The sequence below is a fragment of the Electrona antarctica genome, assembly GCF_951216825.1.
Source record: "Electrona antarctica genome assembly, chromosome: 9".
In the NCBI taxonomy this organism is placed as follows: Eukaryota; Metazoa; Chordata; class Actinopteri; order Myctophiformes; family Myctophidae; genus Electrona; species Electrona antarctica.
In genome coordinates, this window is record NC_136790.1 from 5,995,319 (window position 1) to 6,015,117 (window position 19,799).

The 19,799-nt window shown below is 41.0% G+C and overlaps 2 protein-coding genes and 1 long non-coding RNA gene across 4 annotated transcripts; 2 read left to right on the plus strand and 1 right to left on the minus strand.

Annotated features, from left to right (window-relative positions):
• LOC306928968 lies at positions 1-4,445 on the plus strand. The gene is made up of 2 exons (XR_013790734.1): positions 1-2,352; positions 2,592-4,445. It is a non-coding gene; the product is annotated as an uncharacterized lncRNA (long non-coding RNA).
• Positions 4,446-4,873: 428 nt separating this feature from the next.
• On the minus strand, positions 4,874-13,918 carry LOC306928909 (F-actin-capping protein subunit alpha-2-like). The gene is made up of 10 exons (XM_079509212.1): positions 13,819-13,918; positions 11,890-11,953; positions 11,719-11,770; positions 11,526-11,583; positions 8,613-8,819; positions 7,445-7,524; positions 7,223-7,301; positions 7,046-7,117; positions 6,294-6,356; positions 4,874-6,155 (listed from the first exon to the last, which is right to left on the minus strand). Exons 1-10 carry the CDS (start codon positions 13,855-13,857, stop codon positions 6,015-6,017), a joined length of 855 nt encoding a protein of 284 aa, XP_079365338.1. The 5' UTR covers positions 13,858-13,918; the 3' UTR covers positions 4,874-6,014.
• Positions 13,919-14,415: 497 nt separating this feature from the next.
• LOC306929629 (uncharacterized protein) lies at positions 14,416-19,147 on the plus strand. 2 transcript variants are annotated; one of them, XM_079510241.1, is made up of 3 exons: positions 14,416-14,881; positions 16,580-16,808; positions 17,179-19,147. In XM_079510241.1, exons 1-3 carry the CDS (start codon positions 14,729-14,731, stop codon positions 17,886-17,888), a joined length of 1,092 nt encoding a protein of 363 aa, XP_079366367.1. In that variant the 5' UTR covers positions 14,416-14,728; the 3' UTR covers positions 17,889-19,147. The 2 variants fall into 2 exon arrangements, with proteins under 2 accessions (XP_079366367.1, XP_079366368.1); XM_079510242.1 differs by having other exon boundaries at positions 17,287-19,147.
• The last annotated feature ends 652 nt before the right edge of the window (positions 19,148-19,799 follow it).

Consider the following 19,799-nt stretch of genomic DNA (forward strand, 5'->3'; position numbering starts at 1 on the left):
TAAAAAATAATCTTTTTTTTTTTTTTTTTATAATTTGGGGATCCCCTAAAATATTTTGGCGACCCCCCCGAGGGGTCGCGACCAACGGGTTGAGAACCCCTGGGTTAGGTCAGTCACAGTCAGCATTTCCCATTGCAAGGGTTTATTTGGGTGCATAAGTAAACACATGCAGTCCAGGGCTGAGTTATTTATTTATGTGGTAAGCTCATTTGTGTTATTCAATCATCCCAGTTGTGTTTAGTGTGGAGAGGGAGTCTGCTTAGTTTTGTGTTCTCTACCGGTGTAGTTTTGTTGAGCAGACTTTTCTACATAAATCATGGAGCCTAAACACAAGAACCACATGGTGGCCAAGCCAGAACGCTTTATTAAGGCAGGTTTGGCAGTACATTTGGGCTGGTAGAAGTCTGGGGAAGTTCCTAAAAAGGCAAAACTTTTCGGAAGCCGAGTCACAAGATACTGTATGGAGTTACTGAAAGCAAAGGCCCAGATTTGGCCTGACATCCCTACAGAGAATGACTGAGATAGCTCACACCTCATATTGAAATGAAAAGACTGTGGGCAGTTTATGGTTGAAACTTGAAAGTTAACATAGTCTATAGAAACATTTCGATACACAACCCATGTTGACAGAACAAACTCCCCTCTTTTAGCCCCTCTTTTAGTTGCAAGTCAGTGCCAAGCACTGACTTGCAACCGTTACCCGGTTCATATTTTCTAAAGTCAAGAACAATTGTCAATAAGTCCTGACTGAATCAAACTTGACCATGAACACTGCAAACATGGACAATGTCGCAGCTACCAGGGGAAGTAAGGATTGTAGTTTTCACATTCAGTGATTGCACCATTGTGACATAAACATTTAAGCACACCTTCGGCAGCATTATTGTTCAGTATTATGGCTGTGAAATTGTGTGAATTGATCTACCCCTAACAAATATAGCAGTAATGTGAATGTGCTGGTTTGTTTCCCTTTTGATATTTGTGTCCGTTTTCTGAAAATAAGCTTTGTGTGAACGTCAATTTTGTTATGCTTACTGTTATATGGTCAAACAAACACTAGAATGGTGGATTAAACAGTTTTGCATTAGGAAGTAGCCTATCTAAAACCTGAGGAGGGCTAGAGATGGACTTGGTGTGTTATATTATGTGGATTACTTCTTTTTGTTTAGATTTTATTTGAGGAGCGATGATAAATGTACACATTTGTCAGCAATAGTGTTCTCCATAACCTTGGACAATTAAGCAGCATTCCCCTGGCTTGTATGTTTTTGAAGATCTTGTCCAAACTGATCCTTTTTGTGGCATCAGTGCTATTTGTTGTCATCGTCATCACCATAAGAGGGAGAGAGTTTTCCTGAAGATATGTTAGACTGTTTTGTTTTCATTTTGCACTCCTTGGCTTGCACACATGTACTGACTACTCTGTGCGGTACTTGTGTTTGTCAGAGCGATTGAGTGGAGCACCTCTGCTGCAGCTCACTTTACACAGTGTTGTGAAACGTGAACCTAGCTATAACTAAGGCTTCCTGTGCTGTTCACACCTTGCCACCCACAGCTAATGGTCTCTTGTCTCTTTCTGGACAGACATCAACACCACTGTTTGCATGTGTTCCAAACGTCTGTAGCTATGTCACAGACTTTTACCTGTCTCTGCTACAGTCCTGCATGACAAATGCCCCCTCTCATCTGATTATTGGACATAATTAATAACACATCACAACTGTCCTCAGCCACTTTCTACCCTGGTAACAGTAATATATTATATTTTGTCTTTATGAAAATAGCTCAACTACATATGCTCACAACGTATTTTCTTAGACTGAGACTTAAGAAAATATAATTTATTTTATTTTTAGATGCTCATAATAAAGTTATCTGTGCTCATAGTGAGTTGAAATTAGCAAGCAAACGTTTCGGTCCTGCATGGGACCTGCGTCAGTGCTATGTGGATCACAGACAAATAAATTGCTCTAGAGCTCCAAATCAGCTCAGCTCAGGTGCTGGGAATTACTACTTAATGTCATCGCCATGGCAATATTCACAAAAGGCCAAACAAAAGCATGAACTATGCACAATGGCTGTTCGGAACAAGCAGGGACACAGCTGAAGCAGTAATTACTTGGAATGGCAGAGGCTTGATATGAAGCGTCCCTTGTTATTGTGGGTGAGTATGTGAGCAAGCATACTTCATCTTCCTGGGCTACAATGACAATGTGCCAGCTGTGAGTCTGTTGGACATTTCAGCACGGTCACAGAAATCCTGTCCTGTCCTGGCATGATCTAGACCCCTCTGAGAGAAGCCAATATTTTTCGCGAGGAGTTTGCTTTTCTCCCAGTGTGCCTTCTCACCTGGTAAATGGTAAATGGTGCATTTATATAGTGCCTTTATCCAAGGCGCTTTACATAGATTGTGCATTACATTCACCCATTCACACACACATTCATACACCGATTGCAGCGGAAGCCATGCAAGGCACCAACCAGCACATCGGGAGCAATTTGGGGTTCAGTGTCTTGCCCAAGGACACTTCGACATGTAGCCATGGATCATTGGACGACCTGCTCTACCTCTTGAGCCACAGTCGCCCCAGGCAACCTATGTGCCTTTGGCACTGAGCAGATACATATGGCAACCAGCTGATTCAGACTGACATTTCTGACATGTTTCACAAAGGTCAATTCCACTAACACTGGAACAAGTCAGACTTCACAATGCAAAACAATTGCAGGTGGTTTCTTGAGCTTCTGTCATTGTTACATGTATGCACACAGCGCTATATTATCCCCCCAAAACATGACTGAACTAGAAATATTTTGCATTAGGCTTTTCATAAGGTTCAGGGCTGTTTGCCCCACAGGATGTTGGAACCAACTAACTTTTTAAAAACTATTCCATTTTGCCTTTACTTTTGCTGGAACACCTCAAATATTTTTTCTTAGATAGAGCTTTTGTCTTAACCGATTTAGGAATTAGGATGGGAACCCCTTTTGGGGTTTTTACCCTTCAAGACAGGGTTCTTGTTCTTATGTACAGTATAGCAACATAACATTTTCGTAATTTTTTGAATAATTTGAGTTTTTCCAGAAAACTTAGATCATGATTTAGAAGGTGTCAGTGTCAAAAGCTCAGAAGTGCGCTGTTGATGTAAGAGTACTTTTGAGCTATGATGAAGTGGCATTTTCATATTGAGCTCATTGTTGTTGGTTTTTATTATCAAACACAAGGTGTCATGTCAATGGCACCTTTGTTTTAAAATCTGAACTGTCCTAGTAGCTTTGGGAGACATGGCAGAACTCATTGATCCTATTTTTTTGCTATTATGCATCTTATCAGAATATCCCCGTTGTGAACATGACTTGATAATACATTGGAATACAATACAATGCTTGAAAGGCCCAGTAGTGACGCTCAGACTCTTCATGGATTCCTCTTGTGCCTCTGTTGCTCATCTACCCACATGTCAACGTGTATTTACTGTGTCTCATTTAATAGTCCGTAGGAGGGTAGATGTTGTGACATGTGTTGACAACAATATAAGTATTGATGCATGCAGGCAGCCTCCTTGTATTTCATTATACCAGAACAAAGTAAGTAGAGCTGCTGGCTATGTCACTATATGTGTTCTATGAAGTAGTTGAGATTTTATAATATAGAGTATGATGCCCTCTACTGGCCAAAGAGAACATGTTAAGTTGAACATGATAAATAAGCCAGTTAGATGTTCCTGTGGTGGACTACATGATAAGTTTTCTTTTCAGGGCAATTTTGCAAATACAAAAACAAGCACCAGATTGATAGTCTCATTACCTCAAATAACCTCTCTATGGATATGGTGTGTTTTGAACTGTAGTGTATGTACAACTGTAGCCCATCTCCGGACCCCCCGGGTTGAGGGGTCCAAAGGAGCTCAACCCGGGGGGTCCAGAGACGGGCTAGTACAACTGTATCAATGAGCACACTATGAAGGCAGCAGTAGATTGTCCTGTGACATGATGTTCCAAGAATCTTGCCAAGTTGAAAGGTCAATGATTTCTAGGCAAATGAAAGGAGAGCCATCAATTATGCAGTACACAGTATGTGGCAGTGACACCGTCTGCAAGCTTGCAGCTCAAAAGCACAGCATCTCGAGAGCAGCTCGAGGGTCCAGTATAAATTCAGAACATGCGTATGTAAATAATGTAGTGCTAAATCAAAACATGTCCTTAAGGTGTTAATTTCATGCCCCCCCCCCCCCCCCACACACACACACACACACGCTGTATATATACGTCTTCTTTGGGAACCTGCTTCTGTTGTGTTGTGTAACTTTCAAGTATTTCAAACGATAAAGGTTCCAGGTTTATATATTATGCAGTTGTAATAATGCTTTGTAAACAGATTATGTTGTAGCGAATGTTTGATTTAAGTGAACACATTGTTAATAAACTATTTTTGAGAAAAGTAATTTGCATTACTGGACTCTTCCTTGGATAGTTACCAATGAGTGAAAAAATGGCGAAACCAAGGTAAAGTCAAGTTCCACCCCCACCCACTGTGGTAACAGACATCATTGGGACTCATTGCTAAAGGCCTTAGATTAGAATCTTTCCTTTTCTTCCATTCTAGGGAACATTTATCAAGTTCCCTGGGAGGGAGTTTCAAAAATGCATGCACTGCATAATTCTTGAAACATAAGTGCAATTGGCAGCAACATTTATTCTGTAGACGTGGTCTATATAGATCTGCAATAGATGCACTGACATCTAAAGTTTATGATGGATTTGTGCATACAGTGAGTCACTGCATTATAGGACAATACAGGAGGATGCAGTTGATGTAATAACTCAAGGTAGGTACTAGGTACGTATGTAGACAATAACTCCACTGCGCATGAAGAATGGCAGAATAATGTGTATTTTTAATTGACACAGTTGATCACAGACATTGCTGGACACAGGAAATGCATAGCCTATACAGTTTAAATATGACAAAAAGGATAACAATTCTGTTGCATTTCTATGTGCTTCATTACACGGGCATTGTCAAATTCACCCATATGTCCCTTCTATGTGGTAGACTGGTACTGTAGCCATCTAAGAAAATACAGTTTGACACCTAGGCTCTTTGACAACCATAATCAGCATGATGTTAACACAAATGTAATGATGACAATAGTTGCAATATTATATTTGGTGCACATTTTATTTGTTTTGAATAATGTCTGTACTTACATTTTGTATAAAAAAATATAGCAAAAGCTAAAGGCAAACAGTGGGAAATATTCTAATGCAGGGAGGGCCTATTGATACAGTAGGTAAGGAGGACCTATTGATTCACCTCAATAACTGAAATCTCTCCACTCTAGAGAGAACAAAAAGAGCTACCACTCCCAATTCAAGGAGAAGGAAGGCAAAATGTAGTCGTTGACAAGTGTGGGGGTAAAATTAGCCCCCTGGCTAATGACATTAAGCCAGCGTGACACAAAGATAATTACTCTGTCGAATAAGGACCTATATAATTTAGTGCCGTCAAGTCAGAAGAGATTCACGTTGCATACAGTCCTTTGCTTTTCAAAAATAATTTAGGCAATGGAAGCTTTCTAGCATAATTTTATGCTATATGGAAGTAATGTTTGCTACATGAAAGGCAAGGGGAAGGAGTGTACAATTTGAGAGGTCAGCCTTGAGAGGTCAAAACAGTGTGTATGTTGACGTGTGTGTGTGTGTGTGTGTGTGTGTGTGGCAGGGAATTACCCAAACTTTCACAGTGTCACCAAAGGCCTTGGTTGTTCAAAATAATATATTTGCAAGTGAGCTATTATTAGTTGCACCTTTCAAAGTCCTTTTGAATGATGAAGCCATTGCCTCTTGGTGCTCATGGAAGCAATCATTCCCTGGTGGCAAAAAACAAAACTATGTCTGTCTTTAGAGACAGACATTACTGTATAATGTCATCTTTTGCACAAGCGTCCGCTTCGGTCGTGCCCATTCGTTTCTTCCTCTTGGTTCAAATGAACTGACAGCCTCTTCTGTCACTAAGCATTCTGCATCTCCTTGCCAATCTTGTAGCTGAGGATCTTGTTCCAGTCGATCTTGGTGCGTGTGACTGGGAGCTGTCTGCGTAAGGCTTTGAATGTGGTGTCGGACATGGTTTGATAGTTCTCACTGATGGCCGTCTGCAAAAAGATAAGACCGTACAAGTGTCCCTGTTACAACTATGGACAAAACATTTAGATTGCTGATGTGATCTGTGAATTCTATGGCAACATCTCTGGTGAAGACCAGATAGAAAATAGTTGTTTCCGTTTCATTACCTGGTATTCATTCTCTGCATCCTCAATAATTTTCACAAACTCCTTTGCGGTTTGAATCTCGTTCTGTCAAAACATAGAATGCATCCAACATGAGAGGGTTAACATAATGTTGCCTTCACAAACACTTTCACTTAACTTTGTATAATTCTCTCCCTTGTACAGTATGTCTACACCAATCAGCTTTCGATAAACCAATAGTGGCCTTATTCTGGGTATGCCATAATAGGTGAACATTCAGCAAAGATAGAGTTTGTAGATCGGCTATTTCCGATGAGAGAAGAGATTTGGTGTAGAGGGAGACGGAATGGGCCATGGATTGACCCCTGGGGGACTACAATCAACAGTTTAGGCATTTAGCAGACACTCTTTCTTAATCCAGAACAACACAAGGTAATGCATCAAATACATAGAAATAGTCATCTAGGGGCCCAGGTCGGCCTAGCGGTCCGGACACCTAGGCTGCTAATCCTGCCTGATAGTACAAGTACACCCACTGGGCATGACGCTAGTGCTGAGTGCCAAGCAGGGAGGCACTGGGTCCCATTTTTCTTTTCTTTGGTATGACCCGCTCTGGGATCGAACCCCGACCTCCCAGACCCAGGGTGGACACTCTAACCACAAGGCCTGAGCTGGTGAAAGTGGTGAAGCTTAAGTCTAAATAAAACATGAATGTAGAAGATATGGCAAAAGTGAATGCCATATCTTTGTCTCCTCTCAGTAGCACTAATGGTTGAATAAAACAGCATACTTACAGATATGGTCAGTGCTTCCTGAACATCTTTATGGCTGACAAGCTGGACATTTCCATCCTCATAGTAATGTACCTGGATGGGATGGTGGAAGGACACTACTGTTATAACAAATTGTACAAAGTTCCAGTAAAGACCAGTGTTGCACCCTGAACCTAGTTAAATTGAAATAAAACATACCTGTATTTTCAGGACTCCGCTCACTTGCGCTGTAGATTGGGAAATGCTAAACTTCCATTCAGACCGACAGCGACCGTTCCTGGAAAGAAAGATAGTTGCCAAAACTATGCTCAATATATCAGACACAATAATAAATCATAAACAGTGGGGTGAAGAGAAGAGACTCGGTGTCACATTTATTAATAGGTTAAACTACCAGATCAATTGCCTCAGTCAACTTACCAGAAGTTCTTAGGTTGAAACTGATGTCCCTCAATACACGCAATAATGGTCTGCTGGCCATCAATCGTTTTCCCATAAACCTGCGACAGAAAGGACAACGTCTAGTCAAAGATATGCTCAATCCTAAACAAAACCATTCATTTAGTTTACCCCTCCTACATCAATTACCAAGATAGACACCCGAGCGAAACATCAGTTGCCTGTCCAGAGGGCACCTCTTTTCAGTGCTGGCTTCTTTATGATTCTTTCGGATTTGAAAGAACATGCACATCCAAAAAGTGCCATTTTCTACACTGACTTTTTTGCAAGATGGAAAATTGTGCGATCCTGGTCTTAAGATCAAATGTAATCTTCAGTACCTACTTACGTACAAACTGATGATCAAGTATACAACTTTACTTATACGTGGAAATGATTGTACAGTATGCCCCTGCTGGTTAATTTGGGTACTGTTGGAATGGGAGTGCATATTATATCCTCTGACCGGCGTGTGCTCTGTATATCAGCAAATTGTCACACTTTTATTAGATATTTTCTTATTTGCTGCTCTGACATTATTTGGAAGCTGTTACCATGCCTTTTAGAGAACGAGTTGACTTTTTTCTTCATGATGAGTGGTTTAGAAGTTGTTTTCATTTCCCAACAAACACTTTGTCAATTTGAATGCCATTTTGGAGAGGACACACGGTCACGGATACAGGATAGGTGGGCACTAGGGACACCTGGGCACCTTGATGTAAAAATGGCTATTTTGTCTAAAAAGTAATGTAAAGGGAACATGCACGCTGCACGGCACATCATTATCAGACTTATATTAGACCTTAATTTTAACATTTTGTACAAAATAGCCAATGTTACAGGTGCCCAGATGTCTCTAGTCTGCTGTAACTATTCCATATGCCGGTACCTGTCAAAGTAACTCTGGGACTCCTCACTATGGGGTCTTTCACAGATTCTACATACTACGGCTAGATAATGTAGATGAGTTTTCCGTTTGTTTATTTTATGAATTAGTCATCTGGTGTTGTGTTACACAGTATATTCACATTGTCCTGGGGGCATCATTAGCTTAAGATAATAAAAAGGGGGGGAAAGCGGGTTTTCTTTTCGTGATCATATGATATGTGCAGCACTGCTAACATTAAATGGATGTTTAGCTGGAGCTTACAGTGCAGACTCCATTAGGGTAGTGCTCCTTGACGTAGGCACTCAGTGCAGCATCACAAGCATCTCTCCATGGGACGAGGGCTGCCTCGCCCTCATGGGGCTGAGGATCACTGGCCTCCTTCCTCAGGTGGTCAAACTTGAAGGACACCTTGTTGCATGGATCAAAGAAGCGCCCATTGCCCAGGTCTCCATGCTCCGTGATCAGCACCTATGGGGAGGAAATACAGTAGTGGGAAACGGTTGCAGTTATTTATTTTCTTTGCCCCCGGCTAAATTCCAGTGTCTCGTCAGCTGAGTATTCTACCACACCATCTGCTACAACTGTGTTCGGTGGCCGCGTTTTGAGTGACGTGCTGGCTCAAAACTATAGTGAACGATAGCAAATGATTGCTTTACGATTCTGTATCGGTACATAACTCAGACGGCATTGAGTCAACTGAAACTGACTTTGTAGCGCTTGGCACGGCGACTCTCTTACTTAAGCTCGCTCGGCGGTGCCTCACGTGGCTCAAGAGTCACCTTCAGGCGGCACGCCTCCGTCCGTGAAAACGAGTGCACCTTTTTCAATCGGACTGGTTTTCCAATCGTACTGTGACATATATACACTAGTGCTGCCAGAATTAGCTCTTCGCTAAGTCCCACCCAAGCCCGTTGTTGGCCAATACCACGTTAGCGACGGTTACTAAGGTAGGATACTGGTCACGCTTGCAATGCTGGTCAAAATGTTTAAGCAGTGTCAATAAATATATTTGCTGTACAGCATGTGTGGACCTCAGAAAGAGGGTTTTTTTTCTTACCTTGTTATGAGCAAACTAGTCCGTTCCATGGATTATTTCGCTCCGTTGTGCAGTTTAATAGTACATATTAGAAATAAAAATAGGCTCTCATTGACTTCCATTGTAACGGGGGAACAGCTCTCAAAGTCACTCTTTTAGAACAATAAGCTGATTCTGACCGTTTATGACATCAGGAAAACTCATGCGGTTTTATTTTTAATAAAAAATGTCAACGTTGTCTTTGTTTTTGTTTTGACTTCAGTGTTGCCACATTGTGTGAGAGAAATAAGCCAACCCACCTCCAAAAACAAGCCAACTCTTAAAGCCAAATCAAGAAAAACAAGCCAAAACAAACACAATAATATGACCATATATAATCATAATAAAAAGATTGTATGCATTTATCATTATAAATACTATGTAGGCCTATGTCTATGATAATTAATGTTTTGGTAATGTATTACATACACTAATTATTAGCCTTAAGCCAAAAGTAGCGGGAAATAAGCAGACCTGGCAACCCTGACAAGTTTGTGTGGAAAGAAGTTCCGGTTTGCCTACAAAACGATCTGATTGGTCCAAATCTGTACACACACTTCTGAAGTAGCCTCGGTCTCAGGCCGTTGGATGTAAACAAATGTATTTGATCTCGTCCACTTGTCGCAAACACCATACACAATTTTGGACGTGTTTGAGGGAGACACTTTAGGAGAAATGTCTGGGACTGCAGCTGGGTGCATCTCAAACAGCATGGCGACTTGTTTACAAACGAGAGTTGGGAACACCAGAACCGCTTCACTGTATATCTCCAACCAAAATAGTTACTTTATAAATCTATCAAAAGACGAAAATAAAACGGCCTGAGTTTTCCTGATGTCATAAACTGTCAGAATCAGCTTTTGTTGTGTTCGCTTATGTGCTAACTGACTGACTTTGAGAGCTGTTTCCCCGTTACAATGGAAGTCTATAAGAGCCAGGTATTTGACCAGCATGCAAGCGTGACCAGTATCCTACCTTAGTAACCGTCGCTAACGTGGTATTGGCCAACAACGGGCTTGGGTGGGACTTAGCGAAGAGTGAATTGGCCAAAAATGATATTCGAATATTCCTTTTAAAACACCACATGTATTCGAACAGATTTTGAATGTTGAATGTATATGATTTTAATATGAATATGATATGAATATTGCAGCCTAATATGCTGTAAAACTTTCTCTTTCTTTATCTATATGGTCCGGTCCTGTATGGGCTGCGGTTGGTGCTGAGAAATGCGCTCTCTGGAGTCTTGCGAGATCAAATGAATGATTCATAATTATCTTAATAGCCTAATTTTTGTATAATGTTTTAGTTTACGTGGCACAGAGTCTCGCCAGAACTCAAACAGCAATTTTGTTTGTTGTTATTTTTTTAAATCGAATCTTAAATTTAAAATATTCTATTATTCTTTTATTTTTTACATTCGAATATTCATTCGAATATGGAATATTCGTTGGCAGCACTAATATACACTCATTCGGCCAGATGTGATCCGAGATGGAGCCACACCATTTTTCTGAGATTCACGATTCAAATGATAATTTTTATATTTATCATTAAAAGATATTTACATTTACATTGTATATTTAATTTCTGCCTTAATTAACAGTCAACAGTGAAGAGAGACAAAAAACAGGGATAGTGACAGAAATCGAACCCAGGACTCACTGTCAGGCATCAGAGCCTATGTGGTACATGCCTTAACCACTCGGCTACCGACATTCCTTATAGAATACATAGCATCTTAATCTCTTGAATTTATGCAAATTGTCTTTTCAGGCCTATTGTGTTGACAATGAAATAATTCAATTTGAATAGGATTTTTGTTTAAACCCATTTTGGGCGGGAACCCCTTTGTGTTTTAAACATTATGTTGTAATCTAGCTATTGAAAAATAGCAGATCTACAAGCTCATAGCGCGCCACCGAGTGGCGCACTATGAACTTGTAGGTCTGCTATTTTTGAAAAAACGTTAAAATGTGCCTCAAATCTTTCCGAAAATTGTCATGATTTAGATTTTTTTTTTTTTTTTTCGACGTCAGGCCTGAATGGGTTAATTCATAGGAGGAGGTAGAAGAAATAAACATTTTTTAAAGACTTACATCATAGCCATCAACTCGGGCAAGGGTGAACTGATCCATGTTGTATTGAGCGAACGCACTGTTGTCAAAGGATAGAGGAATAACATGGAAACACAATTGAGAAGTGGTACAATTACACAAGTAGAAACCATGCACGCCCCAATGTATGTTTAAAATGTGCAGAAACAGTAACACAGAAACAAATGCAACTCACTGTGCTGCGCCTTCTCTGAGAAGATTATCATTGTCAAGCAGCAGTCGCACATCTGAAAATAATAAGATATAGGAAGCGTTAACCAGTTGTGTTGTGTAAACAATGAAATGAGAGCAATTTGAATGGTGCAGACGTGCAGTCAGGTTGAGTTCAATCACAAAGCACACTCACCATTGAAGACTTCGTTAAACTCTCCTGGAGGTGCATGGATTACAAAATTTGCCGCAATACGGACCTGCAAAAAAAACATTGTTTGTAATGTTACCGTACTAAAAATAAGTTAATATGCCTACTTGTTAACTTCACCTATAAATACAAAAGTGCTTCACAAAACCAATGTTAGTGTAACTAAGATATTCACTGAACTGAACTCAAGTTTGTAGATGTGATCCTTAACTGCTATTGTACTGCATTTTAGGTATTTCTCTTTTGTGATGTCATGATGATGACCTATTTTATTGCTCAGGGAATCTACCGGCCCATTGTTGACTGTTGATAAAACGGAATTGCCAGCAACTTCCCAAAACACATACATACTGCACAGTATGTATTTGTTTTGGGCAACTTGGCACTTAAGTCTAGGGACACCAGGGTTACTGTGGTTGATTTGTTTTCTTCTAGTATAGGTTTTGTATGTGCACTGTGTACACATACAGGACCTATACTATACGGCCTGGGCTTCAGCCACAGACCGTAAAAGTGAACAGCCACTAGAGTGAAGCAGAGAGCGGTCTTGGCTGCAGACTTGATAGCCCCACTTTGGCCTCTCCTTAGATGGCAGGCAGGATCTGTCACCCATGGGCTTTTCTTAGCAGCCTGTATGCATGTGTAAGCATAATGGTGTTGAAGCCACAGACAAGTTTGGGTGGGGGGGGGAGCAGTGGGGCTACAGGCATGGAAATAGTTTTCACTTGCTTTTTGTCAATAGCCAACAATGGTTAGTTGGTTGGTACAGGTAAATCCGGGGCGGAAGCACTTGAATAGTTCAACATACCCTTCCCATTTTCTAAACCTAAGCTCATGCAAGTGGGGTGACTGGGTCACTGCAATCCTACATACCATAGCCTCTATATTAGAGCTGTCGTTACTGCTAGGTGTCATTGTGGGTGTTCCATTAAAGTCATTCCATTGGTTATTTGGCCTCAAGGCTGCAACTGGCAATGACCTACATATGGGGTTGAGTTATTGTCCAAAGAGTCAGTGGCTCAGTGGGTAACCTAGATCCAGTCCCGTCCCAAGTAGCCAATGTGCTCTATTCAGCAACCATCAGAATTGTCATCATATATGTGAAGACAGCCTAGAGTTAATTCAGTTTAGTTGCCCAGAAACATCCATACAGTAGGTTCAAGATGTGTTACTACACTGTCTGTAGTGATGGTACACATAATTATACAACTTCTCATGTATACCAAGTTGGAGTATATTAAAAATGTGGATTTAAATAATTTTGTCACACTGTAATTAATAAGCTAATTATACCAGCATGTCCTCTGGAGTAATTTCAGACCTGGCTGTACCATTTAGGGTCGCCAACGATTTAAGGCTAGGAATGCCAAGCATTAGTTTACAACAAGCTGCTGCATGCAGTCACAAAAACGAGTCTTTGCAAGCCCGCAGTGGAGGGAAGGAACTTAGATGTGGAAGAAAAACGGAGTCCGAATTTGACAGATCTGAGCTTATCCATAAGTGGGTGTGGAAGACTGGTCATTAGCACAACAGTAAATGCAGGAAGTACATTGACTTCCTTTGATTTAGCGTCAGCTAACTTCTTCAACAGCTACTGTAACTGTCCCATTAAAACTATGGACATAACTGCAGCAACCACGTGTTAAACGGGAAATTAAACAGCCAAAGTCCCTAAATAACAACATATTGTATTTGAAATTGTGCAACAACACTGAACTGTCATGTATTACACACCCTGGCTCAGCTGAGCTCATCCAGATGGGCTTGTTTAGCTAGCTCCTCTGCTCGTATACAAATAGCTGAGCTAAATTAAGCTGCCATTTTTTTCCGGAGAACGTCTTCAGAGAACATCGATAGTTACCAACATGTGAAAATGGCCATCACATGTAGAATGATTAAATAACAAGGTAATACCTTATCTTCGTCGGTAAGCTGCTCTTCAAAATCTGCCATCTTGCCTCATTAGACTGTTAACAAAGCGAGCGACCGTCAGAGTTGCCAGGTATGTGTGACTGGACTCCACCCAGCACAACAATCCAAAACAAGGAAGAGAGGTTGTCGTAAAAAACATTGGTCACTTTGGCAATAACTATTTGGGGATAAGTGAGGCATTAAATCAAACTAAGGCATTATTTACTGAACAATTCTAATCAACCTGTGTGTAATTAATTATAAAAGCACAGTGCAGGTTTTCTGATGAATTGAAAAGGGTGGACTGGACCCTAATGTAAACAAGTGTAATGCTTTATGGTGTCCACAGTTAACAGTTTTTTTATCGAGTTTTGCTTGAAATGTACCTATTCTGCATACTGTTAATAAATACGTCAATCGATCGATCAATCAATCAATCAATCAATCAATCAATCAATCAATCAATCAATCAATCAATCCATCCATCCATGATTTTGACCATTAAAAGCTCAACCTCAAAACTGAAGTAGACAGTAATCGTAACATTCGTCACTTTAAAATCCACAACCTGGCAACCAACCCCGAGTGTTTGAGCAGGAAGAAGTCAGTTGTCACGTGACAACAAGCCATCCTCATCATCATCATCACAGGAACAACAAACCAACAAGCTGATCCGTGGCGTGGAGGACTGGACAGCACAAACCTGCACGATTTGACAAGCACGTGTTTGATTAATGTTAATTTGCTAAGTTAGGGAGCGAGTCAAAGTATAAGTACACACATTGGCATTGCATGCGTGGTTGTTGTCATTCCGGGACTTAACATTGATGACGTACTAGTTGGAGGAAAGTCACTGGCTGGTGTTATCGGCTCCAACCTCTTAACATAAAGTGAGGACTGACTGTCTGTCAACATGGGCGGTTGTTCTGCTACTGGCTGTTCTAGTCGTAACGAGAAGGGCAAGAAACTGCACTGTTTCCCCCGGGATCCCGTCAGAAGAGAGATATGGGAGAAAATGGTTGGGAGGCGCAACTGGAAAGCACATGACAGGTCGAGACTGTGCGAGGTGATGATCACTCCTCTCCAGATTTCTTTGAAATCCCAACACTGAATATGACTATGAGAGTGCATTGACCTGATAATTAGAATTGATGGTCAGACATTATAGATAGTACAACAAGATGGCTGCCAATAGAACATTTGATACTTTAATGGAAATATAGCACTGTACAGTGTGGGACTGTAACTATCTGTATTTTATAGCCTAACAAGCTGAATATCCCAACTTCCTGACTGCTGTGAATGACATGTTGCAAACCAATTTCCAGAGATAAGTGTTGACCAAAAATCAGTGCAATACAAGTACAACACCCTATCAGACTATTGGGAGATGCCTGGCATTCTGTAGATCATGAGCAACTGGGTCTTTGGGTAATGAGTTAGTGGAGCTAGAACTGTCATGTTTTAATCAGTGACTCAAATTAATCTGTAACCATGTCATGGTGGTTGAAGAGCATTTCTTATGACCACCACGGCTGCAGAAAATACATAGTCTAATTTCTATTTTCAGAGAAACCAGACAATGAATTGATCAGATTATGGCAGCCATCTTTACACCTTTTACTATTTTCAAGTAATATTTATTTCATCTGCTTTGTTGGTTGTTGCCTTTTATTGGTCACTCAATTTCACCATGACTACATTGAGGACTACATTGTAACATGTTATGAAGCCAACCTAGCCGCAATTTGCAGTTGCAGAGTTTTTTTTATATTAGCTTGAATCTAGAGTTGCAATACCCTCCATTGACATCCCATTGATCAAATTTAAATTTCCGATCTGCTTAGTAAAGCTAATATAACTAGTTGTTTCAATCCCTATGGTAAGTTAGAGTGGAGTGGTGAACATGGAGTGTAGGACCTTCATTGAGGTCATCAGGTGGGCACCCTGCTTCGACATTTCATTGATGTTAGCCCACTACATCTCCAGAGGGCTCAACGGTGTGCCTGGCGTCCCAGGTACACCCCCCTCCGTTCCATATCCTCCATATTCACCACTGGACTCTGCATGGCAGGGGCGTCCTTCTCCCTGAGTCAGGCCTAAGCCTGACCGCATACCACTGGTCTTTATCTGGCTGCCCAGTTGTTGTCCTTCCTTTTTATCCACAGCCAGTTGCTGCTTTTTTCTGCAGCATTTGACAGCCTGGTGGAGGGAGCGACCCCTCAAGCATCTTCTTCAACAGACTTTCAACAGTCGTAGATGTTGCCACATAGCTTCTAGTTCCCACTTCTACTGTAAATATGTGGGTCTTCCAGCCGTTCTGGGAGGCTTCTGCTGCCAGGTCAGAATATTTTGTGTTAAACTGACCAATATTGCAGCTGTAGGGCAAACTTGAATTATCCTTTTTCAATCTGCAATCTGAAAAAAATATCACGGCATGGAATTTCTTAGCAGAAAGTCAGAAAGTAGCTCATAACATGTCTATGGTGGATTTTTTACGAAACAAACGCTTTGCAGATTGAAAGAGGATCATTCAAGCTTGCCCTTCAGCTGCAATGTTGGTTAGTTTAACGTCGTTTCATACAAGCAGATTGGAAATTCGATTTGGATCCATGGGCATTGGGCTATCAATGGAGGTTATTGCAACTCTAGATTCATCCCATTATAAAAACATCATGTCATTGTGTCATATCGTGGACATGAATATGCTTCCTGTTGGTGGTGAGTCATAACTAAACCCTTTTAATTTTCCCACTGTGTCTAGGACCACTTTGAGGAATCGCAGTATGAATCAAGGCGCATGGACAACCTGCGGAAGTTAAAGCCCAATGCTATTCCAACGAAATTCCCCCACTTCAAAAAGAATAAAACTCTACGACGGATAGTAGAAAATTTGACCAAAACATTAGCCCAGTCTCCTTTGCCGGAGAGACACAGCGTTGAACACTCCTACAGCCAGAGTTCTTTGAAGGGGCCCAAAGACAAGGACAGTGGTGAGGAAAACGCTAACGGGTTAATACTGTACAAATGGCATGAAGTGAAAACATATCTGTTTATTTTGTCATTACCAGTGGTAAAAGTACATGTTCTCAAGTACACGGTTGAGGTACTTGTACTGTACTTACATATTTACGTTTTCTTACTCCACTATATCTCAGAGGCAAATATTGTACTTTTTACTCCACTACAATTATTTGAAAACTTTTATTTGCAAATTACCTTGCAGATTTAGATTATATAGTATACAAAACATGCATGAACCAATTAAGCCCTATTTTATACTTGGGCTATTTGGAAATAGAATATTTACATTTCTCATTCTTCATCTTTATTTGACAACATATTGTGCTCTGTCTATTGCAGGGGGGGACCTCATCGGTATGGACGATGGCCCGGGAGAGAGAATACTGAAACCTGAGTCTTTTGGACTCCCTCTACAATGTGTGTTTTTGTGTCCTCTTGACGTTGCAGATAATCTCACCTCAACGGTGTGTTGTGAAACCTCTCTGGAACTGCAGTCTAAAGAGTCAGAAGAATTGCACAAGCCTGATGTAACCGAGACGCCTTACTCTTCGCCGGCTGATGCAACAGATTGTGAAGTAGCATACCTGAAGGACATAATCCGAAAGAAGGACGAGAGGATAGCCATGGTGCTGAAAGCTGTGGTAAACGAAAAGAGAGCAAAGCACAAGCTGGAGTGGCAGAAACAGAGCCTCATTCAGAACATTGAGAAGATGTTCAATGTCAATCAGCTGGCGAGGCTCTGCCAAAAGAGCGGCAGAGGGGTCAAGTGGTCTTGCGAGACCATGGAGAAGGCAAGCCAGATACGGGCCACGTGTGGCGTTAAAGGATACATGCTTCTGAGGGCACAGCACCAACCGCTGCCGTCATTGAGATGCTTGAGAAAGCTTGCCGCAATGAAGAAGAAAAGACTCGAGCAGGAGACCAAGTTGTCTGGACAGGAATCCACGGCAACAGTGGATCGTTTACATGCCGATATTGATGTAGATGGTGCCTATGTAGAGAATGGTCATGCGGTAGACTGGAGCCGTTTTTCAAAGGTGTCATGCTAGCAAGAGCTAGGAGGGAGAGCAAAGCAAAGCAAAGTTACTATATTTACCCAGGGTAACTGGACTAAGCATCAGATACTTGTTTACAGCCAGGCCCTGCTCATAGAACATTTCATGGTAGTGGTTCAATGCCTTGCTCAAGGGCACTTCAGCGGTGGTAATTTTAACGTGCCGGTCCGGGGATACGAACTGGCGACCTTCCGGTATCAAGACCGCTCCGCAAACCGTTCGGCCACTGCTCGGCCAGTGGCCACCACTGCCAGAGTTTCTCCTACAAACCTTGAAACCTTGAATTCTGGCAGCACGATATACATCCATGCTAGCACTCTAGCTAACCTAACATTGTGCTCCGACCAGAGGAATAAACTCAACCAATCTCTTAAACTGAGCTACATATGGACAATATTTGTGTGAGAGAAATTGGCAGATTGCACACCATTGCACATGGTGTTAGATGTCTTTTTTGCCTTAGAATATTTTTTTTTTTATACAAATTTGTGTCCAGAGACCAGTTAGTGCTTATTGTATTGTGTATGTGGCCTTTATCATCAATGTGTGTATCAAGGCTGCATGTTGGGCATACAGTAGGTTATCAAAATACAAAGCATATATATTGATGCAGTGTAATCCTTTAAGTGTACAATGTTTACATTTAGCAGCCTCTTATCCTGAGCGAAAGTGCACAAATTCCATGGTTTACTTACTTACTTGTAAAATGTTAGCATCACTAGTACTGTTCCCTTCCCTTCACATCATTCTCTTAATTCCACCAGGCCGTGAGGTTTTTGATCCATCGATTCCTTTGTCAAAAACACTTGGGCTAAAAAGGATAAAAAAAAATAAAGTCCTGGGGACTTATTTGCTTTGTGGACCTATAGAACAAGGTGGATGTTATGTTTTCCTGAACTCGTCGTAAACTACCAATATTTCACTAGCATTAACCTGTTCAGCCCGACAGCTTCTTCCAACAGGCTTATGAACAGTGGGCATTATCACCCTGTTGCCCGTCTGTCTGCCACTCTCACTCAGGCAGGCAGCTGTGTATACACAACAACCACATACGTTCAACATACACAGGACATGTTTAAATCCAAAGTGCCCAGGACTTTGCATGGCAGGGGTGTCGTCCTCCCTGAACCAAGCTTGCAGGTAAATGCATACCTGAGCACCTGCAGACCACATATTTATTAAGACTGGAATGACTGGAACTACACATGCAGCACCTTACACACCCCCGTGTGTGCTTATTATAGCTCCTCAAATTTGTTTTTATATTGTGTAAAAGTTCATTTTCTTCTGTAATATAATTCAGAAAGAGAAACTTTAATATATTCATTGCACATAGCCTACAGTGAAATAAGATCACGGCACTGACGGCAGGAAAGAAGCAGGTTGAGCGCTATTTACTATATCCTGAATTATATTATAATTGAATTATATTACAGTAGAAAATTAACTTTTACACAATATTCAAATTTTCTTTTTAAAGTTGCTGTATATACACACACCTAATATTTAGAGGAAGGAGTCTCTGGGTTGACCCAGAGACATGCACACAGCACCTAACATTGTGCATTTGGATTATATTTTATATTACATTACATTTTCCACTATTATTTTTATTCTATGGCTCTTCTGCTATTTTGTGTTGCTGCAATGTTGAGAGGAGCTGGAACCCAATAATTGTATTCTTGTATAATCGAAATCGGATGTTATAATAATAAAACAAACTTTTGAATCTTGAATCTGTTAACTTGCAATACACCACTGGGTGGCGGCAGGTAGCCGCTCTAACTAATAATGCAGCAGCCCAACCGCCAGTGTTGCCATGTCTGCTTATCATAAGCGACTTTGAGCTGCTAATGTGTGAAAGCCAAAATAACATTCCACCATTTGCGTTTTCAATGGCCGTCC

Coding starts and splice junctions, on each gene's coding strand:
- LOC306929629 (XM_079510241.1), top strand. CDS start 14,729: ATGGGCGGTTGTTCTGCTACTGGCTGTTCTAGTCGTAACGAGAAGGGC. Junction 14,882..16,579: donor ACAGGTCGAGACTGTGCGAG/GTGATGATCACT, acceptor CACTGTGTCTAG/GACCACTTTGAGGAATCGCA. Junction 16,809..17,178: donor GCCCAAAGACAAGGACAGTG/GTGAGGAAAACG, acceptor TGTCTATTGCAG/GGGGGGACCTCATCGGTATG.
- LOC306928909 (XM_079509212.1), bottom strand. CDS start 13,857: ATGGCAGATTTTGAAGAGCAGCTTACCGACGAAGATAAG. Junction 11,954..13,818: donor AGCTTACCGACGAAGATAAG/GTATTACCTTGT, acceptor TTTTTTTTGCAG/GTCCGTATTGCGGCAAATTT. Junction 7,302..7,444: donor TTTCAACCTAAGAACTTCTG/GTAAGTTGACTG, acceptor CTTTCTTTCCAG/GAACGGTCGCTGTCGGTCTG.